Below are 16485 nucleotides of genomic sequence, written 5' to 3'. Positions count from 1 at the left end.
GAGAGAGACAGAGACAGAGACAGAGACAGAGACAGAGACAGAGACAGAGACAGAGACAGAGACAGAGACAGAGACAGAGACAGAGAGAGAGAGAGAGAGAGAGAGAGAGAGAGAGAGAGAGAGAGAGACAGAGACAGAGACAGAGACAGAGACAGAGACAGAGACAGAGACAGAGACAGAGACAGAGAGAGAGAGGGAGAGAGAGAGAGAGAGAGAGACAGAGAGATAGGGAGGAGAGACAGGGGGAGAGAAAGAGAAAGAGAGAGAGAGATAGGGAGAGAGAGAGAGAGAGAGAGAGAGAGAGAGAGAGAGAGAGAGAGAGAGAGAGAGAGAGAGAGAGAGACAGAGAGACAGAGAGACAGAGAGACAGAGAGACAGAGAGACAGAGAGACAGGGGGAGAGAAAGAGAGAGAGAGAGATGGAGAGAGAGATAGGGAGAGAGAGAGAGAGAGGTTAGAATAAACAACAGACACCAGCTGTAACCATGGTGAAAATGTGTGCAAAAAAACAAGAGAAAGAGAACAAAAGAGGGAGAGAGAGGTTAGAACAAGCAGCTTAGTAGTCTAGTGTACATCTACAGTATCCTGTCCAGCAGTCACCCTAGAGAAGAGGCATGCTAAAAACAACCAAGAGAAAGAGAGAGAAATAGTAGAAGCCATAAACATGGTGCTGTGGATGTTAAGTGTTCACAGCTCTACTCCAACCAGCGCTGAGGGAACATGACAGAGAACGATAGAAAGGATGACAACAGAGAGGGAAAGATGAAAGTGTCCCAGAGAGTGTAGTGTGATGCCAGACCTCTCAGTGCAGCACTGGGCAGCTCTGCCTCCCTGACCTGACGAGAGACCCAGTGCCCGTATCTGACAGGGCAGCCGCCCACACAACCTGCCTTTGTAGTAACACGACTGCTGCCAGTCAAGTGTTTCAGCCTGCTGCCGTGTTGTTGCCATACTGGGGTTTCTCTAACACCACTTATCTGAGTTCCACTAGCCTCATACTGGGGTTTCTCTCACATCACTTATCTGAGATCCTCTAGCCTCATACTGGGGTTTCTCACTGCTTGTCAGCCATACTGGGGTTTCTGCTGCTCTCATACTGGGGTTTCTCTAACACCACTTATCTGTCCACTAGCCTCATACTGGGGTTTCTCTAACACCACTTATCTGAGTTCCACTAGCCTCATACTGGGGTTTCTCTCACATCACTTATCTGAGATCCTCTAGCCTCATACTGGGGTTTCTCTCACACCACTTATCTGAGTTCCTCTAGCCTCATACTGGGGTTTCTCTAACACCACTTATCTGAGTTCCACTAGCCTCATACTGGGGTTTCTCTCACACCACTTATCTGAGTTCCACTAGCCTCATACTGGGGTTTCTCTCACACCACTTATCTGAGTTCCACTAGCCTCATACTGGGGTTTCTCTAACACCACTTATCTGAGTTCCTCATACTGGGGTTTCTCTCACACCACTTATCTGAGATCCTCTAGCCTCATACTGGGGTTTCTCTAACACCACTTATCTGAGTTCCTCTTGCCTCATACTGGGGATTCTCTAACACCACTTATCTGAGTTCCTCATACTGGGGTTTCTCTCACACCACTTATCTGAGTTCCTCTAGCCTCATACTGGGGTTTCTCTCACACCATTTATCTGAGATCCTCTTGCCTCATACTGGGGTTTCTCTCACACCACTTATCTGAGTTCCTCATACTGGGGTTTCTCTCACACCACTTATCTGAGTTCCTCATACAGGGGTTTCTCTCACACCACTTATCTGAGTTCCTCATACTGGGGTTTCTCTCACACCACTTATCTGAGTTCCTCTAGCCTCATACTGGGGTTTCTCTCACACCACTTATCTGAGATCCTCTTGCCTCATACTGGGGTTTCTCTCACACCACTTATCTGAGTTCCTCATACTGGGGTTTCTCTAACACCACTTATCTGAGATCCTCTTGCCTCATACTGGGGTTTCTCTCACACCACTTATCTGAGTTCCTCATACTGGGGTTCCTCTCACACCACTTATCTGAGATCCTCTTGCCTCATACTGGGGATTCTCTAACACCACTTATCTGAGTTCCTCTGGCCTCATACTGGGGTTTCTCTCACACCACTTATCTGAGATCCTCTTGCCTCATACTGGGGTTTCTCTCACACCACTTATCTGAGATCCTCTTGCCTCATACTGGGGTTTCTCTCACACCACTTATCTGAGTTCCTCTAGCCTCATACTGGGGTTTCTCTCACACCACTTATCTGAGTTCCACTAGCCTCATACTGGGGTTTCTCTAATACCACTTATCTGAGATCCTCTTGCCTCATACTGGGGTTTCTCTCACACCACTTATCTGAGTTCCTCATACTGGGGTTTCTCTCACACCACTTATCTGAGTTCCTCATACTGGGGTTTCTCTAACATCACTTATCTGAGTTCCTCATACTGGGGTTCCTCTAACATCACTTATCTGAGTTCCTCATACTGGGGTTTCTCTAACATCACTTATCTGAGTTCCTCATACTGGGGTTTCTCTAACATCACTTATCTGAGTTCCTCATACTGGGGTTCCTCTAACATCACTTATCTGAGTTCCTCATACTGGGGTTTCTCTCACACCACTTATCTGAGTTCCTCATACTGGGGTTTCTCTCACACCACTTATCTGAGTTCCTCATACTGGGGTTCCTCTAACATCACTTATCTGAGTTCCTCATACTGGGGTTTCTCTAACATCACTTATCTGAGTTCCTCATACTGGGGTTCCTCTCACACCACTTATCTGAGGTCCTCTTGCCTCATACTGGGGATTCTCTCACACCACTTATCTGAGTTCCACTAGCCTCATACTGGGGTTTCTCTAACACCACTTATCTGAGATCCTCTTATACTGGGTTTTCCTCTCACAGCGGTCACATGGGTATTCTCTTTAGCGAGGGTCAGTAAGGCAAGGCTGCTGTGTTGTGGAGGTCAGAAAGGTTCTACGAGGTTAAAAGGTCAGAGTTGACAGGTTAAAGAGAGAGAGCGAGCGCTGTGTGGTGAAGTCCTTCCTTACGGCAGACACTTCCTGCTGCAGGTCGGCAGCCTTCTGCTTAAGCTCCTCCCCCTGGACCTCTCTCTGAGACAGCTCCTCCTTCAGCTGCTCTACCTGTCAGGAGAGTCAGTTACCTGGCTGTTACCAGGACGATAAGCACCACCACCAATCAGGAGCCATGATGTAGGCAACACAGGGCCAATCAGTAACCAGCTTTTGGACATCCAATCAACAACCACCTTGCATACCAGATGGTCTTTTCTATATAACCTTGGAAACGTTTCCACAAGCAGTCAATCATTGGTAACAAAAACACAATAGTTGATGAACACATGCTTGTCTCTAGTGTACAGGGCAGGATGCTGGTTCCACTAGAAAACACAGAGAACTGAAGACCAGATGAACACATGGTTGTCTCTAGTGTACAGGGCAGGATGCTGGTTCCACTAGAAAACACAGAGAACTGAAGACCAGATGAACACATGCTTGTCTCTAGTGTACAGGGCAGGATGCTGGTTCCACTAGAAAACACAGAGAACTGAAGACCAGATGAACACATGCTTGTCTCTAGTGTACAGGGCAGGATGCTGGTTCCACTAGAAAACACAGAGAACTGAAGACCAGATGAACACATGGTTGTCTCTAGTGTACAGGGCAGGATGCTGGTTCCACTAGAAAACACAGAGAACTGAAGACCAGATGAACACATGCTTGTCTCTAGTGTACAGGGCAGGATGCTGGTTCCACTAGAAAACACAGAGAACTGAAGACCAGATGAACACATGCTTGTCTCTAGTGTACAGGGCAGGATGCTGGTTCCACTAGAAAACACAGAGAACTGAAGACCAGATGAACACATGGTTGTCTCTAGTGTACAGGGCAGGATGCTGGTTCCACTAGAAAACACAGAGAACTGAAGACCAGATGAACACATGCTTGTCTCTAGTGTACAGGGCAGGATGCTGGTTCCACTAGAAAACACAGAGAACTGAAGACCAGATGAACACATGATTGTCTCTAGTGTACAGGGCAGGATGCTGGTTCCACTAGAAAACACAGAGAACTGAAGACCAGATGAACACATGCTTGTCTCTAGTGTACAGGGCAGGATGCTGGTTCCACTAGAAAACACAGAGAACTGAAGACCAGATGAACACATGCTTGTCTCTAGTGTACAGGGCAGGATGCTGGTTCCACTAGAAAACACAGAGAACTGAAGACCAGATGAACACATGCTTGTCTCTAGTGTACAGGGCAGGATGCTGGTTCCACTAGAAAACACAGAGAACTGAAGACCAGATGCACACATGCTTGTCTCTAGTGTACAGGGCAGGATGCTGGTTCCACTAGAAAACACAGAGAACTGAAGACCAGATGAACACATGGTTGTCTCTAGTGTACAGGGCAGGATGCTGGTTCCACTAGAAAACACAGAGAACTGAAGACCAGATGAACACATGGTTGTCTCTAGTGTACAGGGCAGGATGCTGGTTCCACTAGAAAACACAGAGAACTGAAGACCAGATGCACACATGGTTGTCTCTAGTGTACAGGGCAGGATGCTGGTTCCACTAGAAAACACAGAGAACTGAAGACCAGATGAACACATGGTTGTCTCTAGTGTACAGGGCAGGATGCTGGTTCCACTAGAAAACACAGAGAACTGAAGACCAGATGAACACATGCTTGTCTCTAGTGTACAGGGCAGGATGCTGGTTCCACTAGAAAACACAGAGAACTGAAGACCAGATGAACACATGCTTGTCTCTAGTGTACAGGGCAGGATGCTGGTTCCACTAGAAAACACAGAGAACTGAAGACCAGATGCACACATGCTTGTCTCTAGTGTACAGGGCAGGATGCTGGTTCCACTAGAAAACACAGAGAACTGAAGACCAGATGAACACATGGTTGTCTCTAGTGTACAGGGCAGGATGCTGGTTCCACTAGAAAACACAGAGAACTGAAGACCAGATGCATCTGTCACAGCAGCTGAATGATAATCAACATGCTCTTTAGACAGAGTTCTGTTCTGAGTCGGCTGTAGTTGGTGGTGATGTGTTGTTACCTTGTTCTTCATGAACTTGGAGTGGGATCTGTACACCTCCATTTGTTTCATCTCCTCCTCTCTCTCCTCAGTGCTCAGAGCCCCGTTAGACTTTAACATCTCAATCTCTTCCTCCAGGTCCCTCAGACCTCGCTCCAGAGACTGGACCTTAGAGTCCTACCACAAGAGAACACACACAGTTAGACACACACACACTTCCTCCAGGTCCCTCAGACCTCGCTCCAGAGACTGGACCTTAGAGTCCTACCATAAGAGAACACACACAGTTAGACACACACACACTTCCTCCAGGTCCCTCAGACCTCGCTCCAGAGACTGGACCTTAGAGTCCTACCACAAGAGAACACACACAGTTAGACACACACACACTTCCTCCAAGTCCAGGTCGCTCCAGAGACTGGAACTTAGAGTCCTGGGACGGAGGAGAGGAAGGTAGAACACACACACTTCCTCCAGGTCGCTCCAGAGACTGGACCTTAGAGAACAAACACCATTATTGTTATTTTATTGTGTTACTATTTCCTACTATTTCCTATTTTTTGGCAAATTTTTCACACTTTTTAACTCTGAATAGTTGGGAAAGGGCTCGTAAGTTGTAACATTACTGTTTCTCACATTGTACAGGAAGTCAATCTCTCACCACATTGTACAGGAAGTCAATCTCTCACCACATTGTACAGGAAGTCAATCTCTCACCACACACACAAGCTTGAACAAACACACACACCTTCATCTTGATGACGGTCTCACTTTGGCATTCTAAGTGAAACATGAGCATATACACTCTCTCTCTCTCTCTCTCTCTCTCTCTCTCTCTCTCTCTCTCTCTCACTCTCTCACTCTCTCACTCTCTCACTCTCTCTCTCTCTCTCTCTCTCTCTCTCTCTCTCTCTCTCTCTCTCTCTCTCTCACTCTCACTCACTCACTCTCTCACTCTCTCACTCTCTCACTCTCTCACTCTCTCTCTCTCACCTTCATCTCGATGACGGTCTGCAGGGCCTTGGTCTTGGCTGATTCAGGGGCTCCTTCATAGCTCCGTCGGTGCAGCTCCTGAGGAGAGACAGGGTACAGCATGGTGGTGGTTAGCACGCCCAGGAGAGAACCCAACAGCATGGTGGTGGTTAGCACGCCCAGGACAGAACACAACAGCATGGTGGTGGTTAGCACGCCCAGGAGAGAACCCAACAGCATGGTGGTGGTTAGCACGCCCAGGAGAGAAGACAACAGCATGGTGGTGGTGGTTAGCACGCCCAGGACAGAACCCAACAGCATGGTGGTGGTTAGCACGCCCAGGAGAGAACACAACAGCATGGTGGTGGTTAGCACGCCCAGGACAGAACACAACAGCATAGTGGTGGTTAGCACGCCCAGGACAGAACACAACAGCATAGTGGTGGTTAGCACGCCCAGGAGAGAACACAACAGCATAGTGGTGGTTAGCACGCCCAGGACAGAAGCCAACAGCATGGTGGTGGTTAGCACGCCCAGGAGAGAACACAACAGCATGGTGGTGGTTAGCACGCCCAGGAGAGAACCCAACAGCATGGTGGTGGTGGTTAGCACGCCCAGGACAGAAGACAACAGCATGGTGGTGGTTAGCACGCCCAGGAGAGAACACAACAGCATGGTGGTGGTTAGCACGCCCAGGACAGAACACAGCGGCATAGTGGTGGTTAGCACGCCCAGGAGAGAACCCAACAGCATAGTGGTGGTGGTTAGCACGCCCAGGACAGAACCCAACAGCATAGTGGTGGTTAGCACGCCCAGGACAGAAGACAACAGCATGGTGGTGGTTAGCACGCCCAGGACAGAAGACAACAGCATAGTGGTGGTTAGCACGCCCAGGACAGAACACAACAGCATAGTGGTGGTTAGCACGCCCAGGACAGAACACAACAGCATAGTGGTGGTTAGCACGCCCAGGACAGAACACAACAGCATAGTGGTGGTTAGCACGCCCAGGAGAGAACACAACAGCATAGTGGTGGTGGTTAGCACGCCCAGGACAGAACACAACAGCATGGTGGTGGTTAGCACGCCCAGGAGAGAACACAACAGCATGGTGGTGGTTAGCACGCCCAGGAGAGAACACAACAGCATGGTGGTGGTTAGCACGCCCAGGAGAGAACACAACAGCATGGTGGTGGTTAGCACGCCCAGGAGAGAAGACAACAGCATGGTGGTGGTTAGCACGCCCAGGAGAGAAGACAACAGCATGGTGGTGGTTAGCACGCCCAGGAGAGAAGACAACAGCATGGTGGTGGTTAGCACGCCCAGGAGAGAAGACAACAGCATGGTGGTGGTTAGCACGCCCAGGAGAGAACACAACAGCATGGTGGTGGTTAGCACGCCCAGGAGAGAAGACAACAGCATGGTGGTGGTTAGCACGCCCAGGAGAGAATGGTGGTGGTTAGACAGGACAGAAGACATGGTGGGTGGTTAGCACGCCCAGGAGAGAAGACAACAGCATGGTGGTGGTTAGCACGCCCAGGAGAGAACCCAACAGCATGGTGGTGGTTAGCACGCCCAGGACAGAAGACCCAACAGCATGGTGGTGGTTAGCACAACAGCATAGTGGTGGTTAGCACGCCCAGGAGAGAACACAGCAGCATAGTGGTGGTTAGCACGCCCAGGAGAGAACACAGCAGCATAGTGGTGGTTAGCATGCCCAGGAGAGAACACAGCAGCATAGTGGTGGTTAGCACGCCCAGGACAGAAGACAACAGCATAGTGGTGGTTAGCACGCCCAGGAGAGAAGACAACAGCATGGTGGTGGTTAGCACGCCCAGGAGAGAAGACAACAGCATGGTGGTGGTTAGCACGCCCAGGAGAGAAGACAACAGCATGGTGGTGGTTAGCACGCCCAGGAGAGAAGACAACAGCATGGTGGTGGTTAGCACGCCCAGGAGAGAAGACAACAGCATGGTGGTGGTTAGCACGCCCAGGAGAGAAGACAACAGCATAGTGGTGGTTAGCACGCCCAGGACAGAACCCAACAGCATGGTGGTGGTTAGCACGCCCAGGAGAGAACACAACAGCATAGTGGTGGTTAGCACGCCCAGGACAGAAGACAACAGCATAGTGGTGGTTAGCACGCCCAGGACAGAAGACAACAGCATAGTGGTGGTTAGCACGCCCAGGACAGAAGACAACAGCATAGTGGTGGTTAGCACGCCCAGGACAGAAGACAACAGCATAGTGGTGGTTAGCACGCCCAGGACAGAAGACAACAGCATAGTGGTGGTTAGCACGCCCAGGAGAGAACACAACAGCATAGTGGTGGTTAGCACGCCCAGGACAGAAGACAACAGCATAGTGGTGGTTAGCACGCCCAGGACAGAAGACAACAGCATAGTGGTGGTTAGCACGCCCAGGACAGAAGACAACAGCATAGTGGTGGTTAGCACGCCCAGGAGAGAACCCAACAGCATAGTGGTGGTTAGCACGCCCAGGACAGAAGACAACAGCATAGTGGTGGTTAGCACGCCCAGGACAGAACACAACAGCATAGTGGTGGTTAGCACGCCCAGGACAAAACCCAACAGCATGGTGGTGGTTAGCACGCCCAGGAGAGAACACAACAGCATGGTGGTGGTTAGCACGCCCAGGAGAGAACCCAGAGAGAGAGAGAGAGAAAGAGGGTCCTATAGAGAGAACTAATGGGAGTTGTCCTGAGGGTCCCACAGAGGGTCCCACAGAGAGAACTAATGGGAGTTGTCCTGAGGGTCCTATAGAGAGAACTAATGGGAGTTGTACTGGGGGTCCTACAGAGAGAACTAATGGGAGTTGTACTGAGGGTCCTACAGAGAGAACTAATGGGAGTTGTACTGAGGGTCCCACAGAGAGAACTAATGGGAGTTGTACTGAGGGTCCCACAGAGAGAACTAATGGGAGTTGTCCTGAGGGTCCCACAGAGAGAACTAATGGGAGTTGTACTGAGGGTCCCACAGAGAGAACTAATGGGAGTTGTACTGAGGGTCCCACAGAGAGAACTAATGGGAGTTGTACTGAGGGTCCCACAGAGAGAACTAATGGGAGTTGTACTGAGGGTCCCACAGAGAGAACTAATGGGAGTTGTACTGAGGGTCCCACAGAGAGAACTAATGGGAGTTGTACTGAGGGTCCCACAGAGAGAACTAGGGCAGCCTTTCTAGTGAAGAAGACAGGACTAACAAAGGAGAGAGAGCTCCTGGTGCTGGGGGCAGTGGTGGAAATGGACTGTACAGTGCACACACACACACACACACACACACACACACACACACACACACACACACACACACACACACACACACACACACACACACACAATGACTGTAAATGCATGGACACACACACAGACTCCCATAGATTCTCTTCCTCACATAAACAGAAAATAGACTCTCTGTGACATGTGGATGTATCCTTGTCAAATGATGTGGACATGTTTGTTCTCTCCATCCAACGCTGTGTGTCTGAACCACTGCAGCCAGTTCAGTTCCACAGGAAAGGGCCAGTAGGTCTGGACCATGTTTTCACTATTGGTCTGAGTTACAGAGGAGGGGTCAGATAAAGTACCTGGAACAGCCTTTCACTATTGATGAGTGAGTGAGTGAGTGAGTGAGTGAGTGAGTGAGTGAGTGAGTGAGTGAGTGAGTGAGTGAGTGAGTGAGTGAGAGAGAGAGAGAGAGAGTGAGAGCCCGTATATATAGACATAATATGACATTTGAAATGTCTTTATTCTTTTGTAACTTCTGTGAGTGTAAAATGCATTGTTCATTTTTTATTGTTTATTTCACTTTTGTTTATAATCTACCTCACTTGCTTTGGCAATGTTAACATATGTTTCACATGCCAATAAAGCCCCTTGAATTGAATTGGAATTGAGAGGAGACAGACAGACAGACAGTGCGCCTAATTTCTCAGGAATTGGCAATGTACACACCCACAGGGTGCACTTGCATGTCACAGGAGAGTGTTAAAGGGTACAGGGAGGTCAGAGAGATCTTTATGAGTTTACTGCTTACAACTGTTCTAATAAGAAAAGACAAGGAGCAGCTACTGCTGTTCTCTAAATAATATAAAAACTTTCTCCCTGACACCTTCCCTCCCTCTCTCTCTCCCTGACACCTTCCCTCCCTCTCTCTCTCCCTGACACCTTCCCTTCCTCTCTCTCTCCCTGACACCTTCCCTCCCTCTCTCTCTCCCTGACACCTTCCCTCCCTCTCTCTCTCCCTGACACCTTCCCTCCCTCTCTCTCTCCCTGACACCTTCCCTCCCTCTCTCTTTCCTGACACCTTCCCTTCCTCTCTCTCTTCCTGACACCTTCCCTCCCTCTCTCTCTCCCCTGACACCTTCCCTCCCTCTCTCTCTCCCCTGACACCTTCCCTCCCTCTCTCTCTCCTCTGACACCTTCCCTTCCTCTCTCTCTCCCTGACACCTTCCCTCCCTCTCTCTCTCCCTGACACCTTCCCTCCCTCTCTCTCTCCCTGACACCTTCCCTTCCTCTCTCTTCCTGACACCCTCTCTTCCTGACACCTTCCCTCCCTCTCTCTCTCCCTGACACCTTCCCTCCCTCTCTCTCTCCCTGACACCTTCCCTCCCTCTCTCTCTTCCTGACACCTTCCCTTCCTCTCTCTCTCCCTGACACCTTCCCTCCCTCTCTCTCTCCCTGACACCTTCCCTCCCTCTCTCTCTCCCTGACACCTTCCCTCCCTCTCTCTCTCCCTGACACCTTCCCTCCCTCTCTCTCTCCCTGACACCTTCCCTCCCTCTCTCTCTCCCTGACACCTTCCCTCCCTCTCTCTCTCCCTGACACCTTCCCTCCCTCTCTCTCTCCCTGACACCTTCCCTCCCTCTCTCTCTTCCTGACACCTTCCCTCTCCTCCCTTCCTGACACCTTCCCTTCCTCTCCTCTCTCCTCCCCTGACACCTTCCCTCCCTCTCTCTCTCCCTGACACCTTCCCTCCCTCTCTCTCTCTTTCCTGACACCTTCCCTCCCTCTCTCTCTCCCTGACACCTTCCCTCCCTCTCTCTCACCTTCCCTCCACTCTCTCTCCCTGACACCTTCCCTCCCTCTCTCTCTCCCTGACACCTTCCCTCCCTCTCTCTCTCCCTGACACCTTCCCTCCCTCTCTCTCTCCCTGACACCTTCCCTCCCTCTCTCTCTCCCTGACACCTTCCCTCCCTCTCTCTCTCCCTGACACCTTCCCTCCCTCTCTCTCTCCCTGACACCTTCCCTCCCTCTCTCTCTCCCTGACACCTTCCCTCCCTCTCTCTCTCCCTGACACCTTCCCTCCCTCTCTCTCTTCCTGACACCTTCCCTCCCTCTCTCTCTCCCTGACACCTTCCCTCCCTCTCTCTCTCCCTGACACCTTCCCTTCCTCTCTCTCTCTCCCTGACACCTTCCCTTCCTCTCTCTCTCCCTGACACCTTCCCTCCCTCTCTCTCTCCCTGACACCTTCCTATCCTCCCTCTCTTCCTGACACCTTCCCTTCCTCTCTCTCTCCCTGACACCTTCCCTCCCTCTCTCTCTCCCTGACACCTTCCTATCCTCCCTCTCTCCCTGACACCTTCCCTTCCTCTCTCTCTCTCCTGACACCTTCCCTTCCTCTCTCTCTCCCTGACACCTTCCCTTCCTCTCTCTCTCCCCTGACACCTTCCCTCCCTCCTCTCTCCCTTCCTGACACCTTCCCCTCCTCTCTCTCTCTCCCTGACACCTTCCCTCCCTCTCTCTCTCCCTGACACCTTCCCTCCCTCTCTCTCTCTCCCTCTCTCTTCCTGACACCTTCCCTCCCTCTCTCCCTGACACCTTCCCTCCCTCTCTCTCTCCCTGACACCTTCCCTCCCTCTCTCTCTTCCTGACACCTTCCCTTCCTCTCTCTCTTCCTGACACCTTCCCTTCCTCTCTCTCTTCCTGACACCTTCCCTTCCTCTCTCTCTCCCTGACACCTTCCCTCCCTCTCCCTGACACCTTCCCTCCCTCTCTCTCTCCCTGACACCTTCCCTCCCTCTCTCTCTCCCTGACACCTTCCCTCCCTCTCTCTCTCCCTGACACCTTCCCTCCCTCTCTCTCTCCCTGACACCTTCCCTCCCTCTCTCTCTCTCCCTGACACCTTCCCTCCCTCTCTCTCTCCCTGACACCTTCCCTCCCTCTCTCTCTTCCTGACACCTTCCCTCCCTCTCTCTCTCCCTGACACCTTCCCTCCCTCTCTCTCTCCCTGACACCTTCCCTCCCTCTCTCTCTCCCTGACACCTTCCCTCCCTCTCTCTCTCCCTGACACCTTCCCTCCCTCTCTCTCTCCCTGACACCTTCCTATCCTCCCTCTCTCCCTGACACCTTCCCTCCCTCTCTCTCTCCCTGACACCTTCCCTCCCTCTCTCTCTCCCTGACACCTTCCCTCCCTCTCTCTCTCCCTGACACCTTCCCTCCCTCTCTCTCTCCCTGACACCTTCCCCTCCCTCTCTCTCTCCCTGACACCTTCCCTCCCTCTCTCTCTCCCTGACACCTTCCCTCCCTCTCTCTCTCCCTGACACCTTCCCTCCCTCTCTCTCTCCCTGACACCTTCCCTCCCTCTCTCTCTCCCTGACACCTTCCTATCCTCCCTCTCTCTCTCCCTGACACCTTCCTATCCTCCCTCTCTCTCTCCCTGACACCTTCCCTCCCTCTCTCTCTTCCTGACACCTTCCCTCCCTCTCTCTCTCCCTGACACCTTCCCTCCCTCTCTCTCTCCCTGACACCTTCCCTCCCTCTCTCTCTCCCCTGACACCTTCCCTCCCTCTCTCTCTCCCCTGACACCTTCCCTCCCCTCTCTCTCCCTGACACCTTCCCTCCCTCTCTCTCTCCCTGACACCTTCCCTCCCTCTCTCTCTCTCCCTGACACCTTCCCTCCCTCTCTCTCTCCCTGACACCTTCCCTCCCTCTCTCTCTCCCTGACACCTTCCCTCCCTCTCTCTCTCCCTGACACCTTCCCTCCCTCTCTCTCTCCCTGACACCTTCCCTCCCTCTCTCTCCCTGACACCTTCCCTCCCTCTCTCTCTCCCTGACACCTTCCCTTCCTCTCTCTCTCCCTGACACCTTCCCTCCCTCTCTCTCTCCCTGACACCTTCCCTCCCTCTCTCTCTCCCTGACACCTTCCCTCCCTCTCTCTCTCCCTGACACCTTCCCTCCCTCTCCCTGACACCTTCCCTCCCTCTCTCTCTCCCTGACACCTTCCCTTCCCTCTCTCTCTCCCTGACACCTTCCCTTTCCCTTTCTCTATTGCTCACCTCTAATTCAACGCTCCCTCCCTCTCGCTCCCCCACCCCTGTCTTCTCTGTCACTCTCTCTGTCTCTCTCTCTGTCTCTCTCTCTCTCTCTCTCTCCGTCTCTCTCTCTGTCTCTCTCTCGCTCTCTCTCTCGCTCTCTGTCTCTCTCTCTGTCTCTCTCTCTCTCTGTCTCTCTCTCTGTCTCTCTCTTTCTCTCTGTCATGAGCAATATGGGTCAGTGGAGATGAGTCATTCCTACTGGAACTAAAGCAGTGTTATTATGGGATAGATGATAGGGCTGTCCTTGTGTATGAGGTTCCCCGGGCAACACAGATGTGGCACACAGAGTTGAATGCCTCTAGACACTGATCTGATGTTTAGCAGTGGGTGGAATGAGGGCTGTTCTGGGCTCACAGCATGACATCTTGTCTGGTCATTGCAGTCATGAAGACAAAGACAAATACTTTTTCTCAGCTTATATAAGTAGCTTAAAGTAGCTTATTTTAGTGCCGTGTTTCCCAAACTCTTTCCCCATTTCATCATTGGGGAAAACCGTGTTTATTTAACAGGGATGTACTTAATTTACACTTGGTGGATGTATTCTCAAGACAACCAAAGCTGTTGTGAAAAACTGGTGTTGTGGTGAAACTGGTGCAGTTCCTCCTCTCCCCACTAGGTGTCAGAGTGGTCCTACAGTTCCTCTGAGGCTGGAGGAGGTTAATGGGTGTCTGTGCTACTGCCTGACCAGAATACAGAACCACGGAATGAGGGAGGAAGGGAGGGAGGGGAGGAGATTCCCATCCTGTCAAAGTGTGGATCTGAATGCTGATCAGACTGACTCTCTGACTTTCTCCTCTGGTGTCGTTCTGGCAAGGTAAGGTCTGTCTATAGTAAAGGTAAGGTCTGTCTATAGTAAAGGTAAGGTCTGTCTATAGTAAAGGTAAGGTCTGTCTATAGTAAAGGTAAGGTCTGTCTATAGTAAAGGTAAGGTCTGTCTATAGTAAAGGTAAGGTCTGTCTATAGTAAAGGTAAGGTCTGTCTATAGTAAAGGTAAGGTCTGTCTATAGTAAAGGTAAGGTCTGTCTATAGTAAAGGTAAGATCTGTCTATAGTAAAGGTAAGGTCTGTCCATAGTAAAGGTAAGGTCTGTCTATAGTAAAGTTAAGGTCGGTCTATAGTAAAGGTAAGATCTGTCTATAGTAAAGGTGAGGTCTGTCTATGGTAAAGGTAAGGTCGGTCTATAGTAAAGGTATGGTCTGTCTATAGTAAAGGTATGGTCTGTCTATAGTAAAGGTAAGGTCTGTCTATAGTAAAGGTAAGGTCTGTCTATAGTAAAGGTAAGGTCTGTCTATAGTAAAGAGCTGTAGGGCTCTGTGGTAACAGAGCTGTAAGGAAATCAGTTAGCTGTGGGGCTCTGTGGTAACAGAGCTGTAATGAAGTCAGTTAGCTGTGGGGCTCTGTGGTAACAGAGCTGTAAGGAAATCAGTTAGCTGTGGGGCTCTGTGGTAACAGAGCTGTAATAAAGTCAGTTAGCTATGGGGCTCTGTGGTAACAGAGCTGTAATGAAGTCAGTTAGCTATGGGGCTCTGTGGTAACAGAGCTGTAAAGAATTCAGTTAGCTGTGGGGCTCTGTGGTAACAGAGCTGTAATGAAGTCAGTTAGCTGTAGGGCTCTGTGGTAACAGAGTGTTGTTTATATGAGCGTGACCAGCACATAACGACACTCTGGAGGAACTCTGTGGTAACCATGGAGTTATGAATTATTTATTTCCCCTCCCCTCCTCTGTTTCGCTCTCTCCTTCTCTCCCCCTCTCCCCCTCTCCCCCATACCCTCACACACACCCTCACCTCTCGTAGGGCGTTGGTCTCCTTGTCTTTCTGTTCCAGTAGACTGTCTAGGTGGTGGATGTGCATCTCAGCCTCAGCCAGTCTCCTGGTCCTCTCATGGTCTTCCTCTGAGGCCTTGGCTGACAGACCTGGAATACACACCATAGTGATGCTTTTAAGAGTGTGTGTGTGTGTGTGTGTGTGTGTGTGTGTGTGTGTGTGTGTGTGTGTGTGTGTGTGTGTGTGTGTGTGTGTGTGTGTGTGTGTGTGTGTGTGTGTGTGTGTGTGTGTGTGTGTGTGTGTGTGTGTGTGTGTGTGTGTGTGTGTGTGTGTGTGTGTGTGTGTGTGTGTGTGTGTGTGAACCCCACCGTACCTTTGCTCTGCAGCATCTCCAGTAGTTTCTTGATAGACTGGTCTCTGGCCCCCAGGGTCTGTTTCTGACTGTCGATCCTCAACTCCATCTCCTCCAGCGTCTTCCTCAGGAGGAACAACTCTTTGGCCTGGAGGTTACATTCAATACAATTCAACCAAACAGTATTCATCTCTTTGGCCTGGAGGTTACATTCAATACCATTCAACCAAACAGTATTCATCTCTATGGCCTGGGGGTTACATTCAATACAATTCAACCAAACAGTATTCATCTCTATGGCCTGGGGGTTACATTCAATACAATTCAACCAAACAGTATTCATCTCTATGGCCTGGGGGTTACATTCAATACAATTCAACCAAACAGTATTCATCTCTATGGCCTGGGGGTTACATTCAATACAATTCAACCAAACAGTATTCATCTCTATGGCCTGGGGGTTACATTCAATACAATTCAACCAAACAGTATTCATCTCTTTGGCCTGGAGGTTACATTCAATACAATTCAACCAAACAGTATTCATCTCTTTGGCCTGGAGGTTACATTCAATACCATTCAACCAAACAGTATTCATCTCTTTGGCCTGGAAGTTACATTCAATACCATTCAACCAAACAGTATTCATCTCTATGGCCTGGAGGTTACATTCAATACAATTCAACCAAACAGTATTCATCTCTTTGGCCTGGGGGTTACATTCAATACAATTCAACCAAACAGTATTCATCTCTATGGCCTGGGGGTTACATTCAATACAATTCAACCAAACAGTATTCATCTCTTTGGCCTAGAAGTTACATTCAATACCATTCAACCAAACAGTATTCATCTCTTTGCCCTGGAGGTTACATTCAATACAATTCAACCAAACAGTATTCATCTCTTTGGCCTAGAAGTTACATTCAATACCATTCAACCAAACAGTATTCATCTCTTTGGCCTGGAGGAAAGTG

General features: G+C 50.3%; 1 protein-coding gene across 2 annotated transcripts in view; it reads right to left on the bottom strand.

The window, feature by feature from the left end:
- Positions 1–16485, bottom strand: part of LOC127922422 (ELKS/Rab6-interacting/CAST family member 1-like) — a 93672-nt gene that overhangs the window by 75271 nt on the left and 1916 nt on the right. The window contains exons 2-6 of one of the 2 annotated variants that reach the window (XM_052506210.1): positions 15530–15656; positions 15178–15305; positions 6078–6155; positions 5106–5261; positions 3059–3151 (exon numbers count right to left, since the gene is read on the bottom strand). In XM_052506210.1, coding sequence (XP_052362170.1) covers positions 3059–3151; positions 5106–5261; positions 6078–6155; positions 15178–15305; positions 15530–15656 — 582 coding nt within the window. The remainder of the gene's footprint in view (positions 1–3058; positions 3152–5105; positions 5262–6077; positions 6156–15177; positions 15306–15529; positions 15657–16485) is intronic. The other variant, XM_052506211.1, reaches the window with a different exon arrangement.

Source organism: Oncorhynchus keta, unplaced genomic scaffold, assembly GCF_023373465.1.
Source record: "Oncorhynchus keta strain PuntledgeMale-10-30-2019 unplaced genomic scaffold, Oket_V2 Un_contig_25643_pilon_pilon, whole genome shotgun sequence".
Taxonomy (NCBI): domain Eukaryota; kingdom Metazoa; phylum Chordata; class Actinopteri; order Salmoniformes; family Salmonidae; genus Oncorhynchus; species Oncorhynchus keta.
Note: the sequence above shows the minus strand (reverse complement) of the source record. Positions and strands in the feature narration are given on the sequence as shown.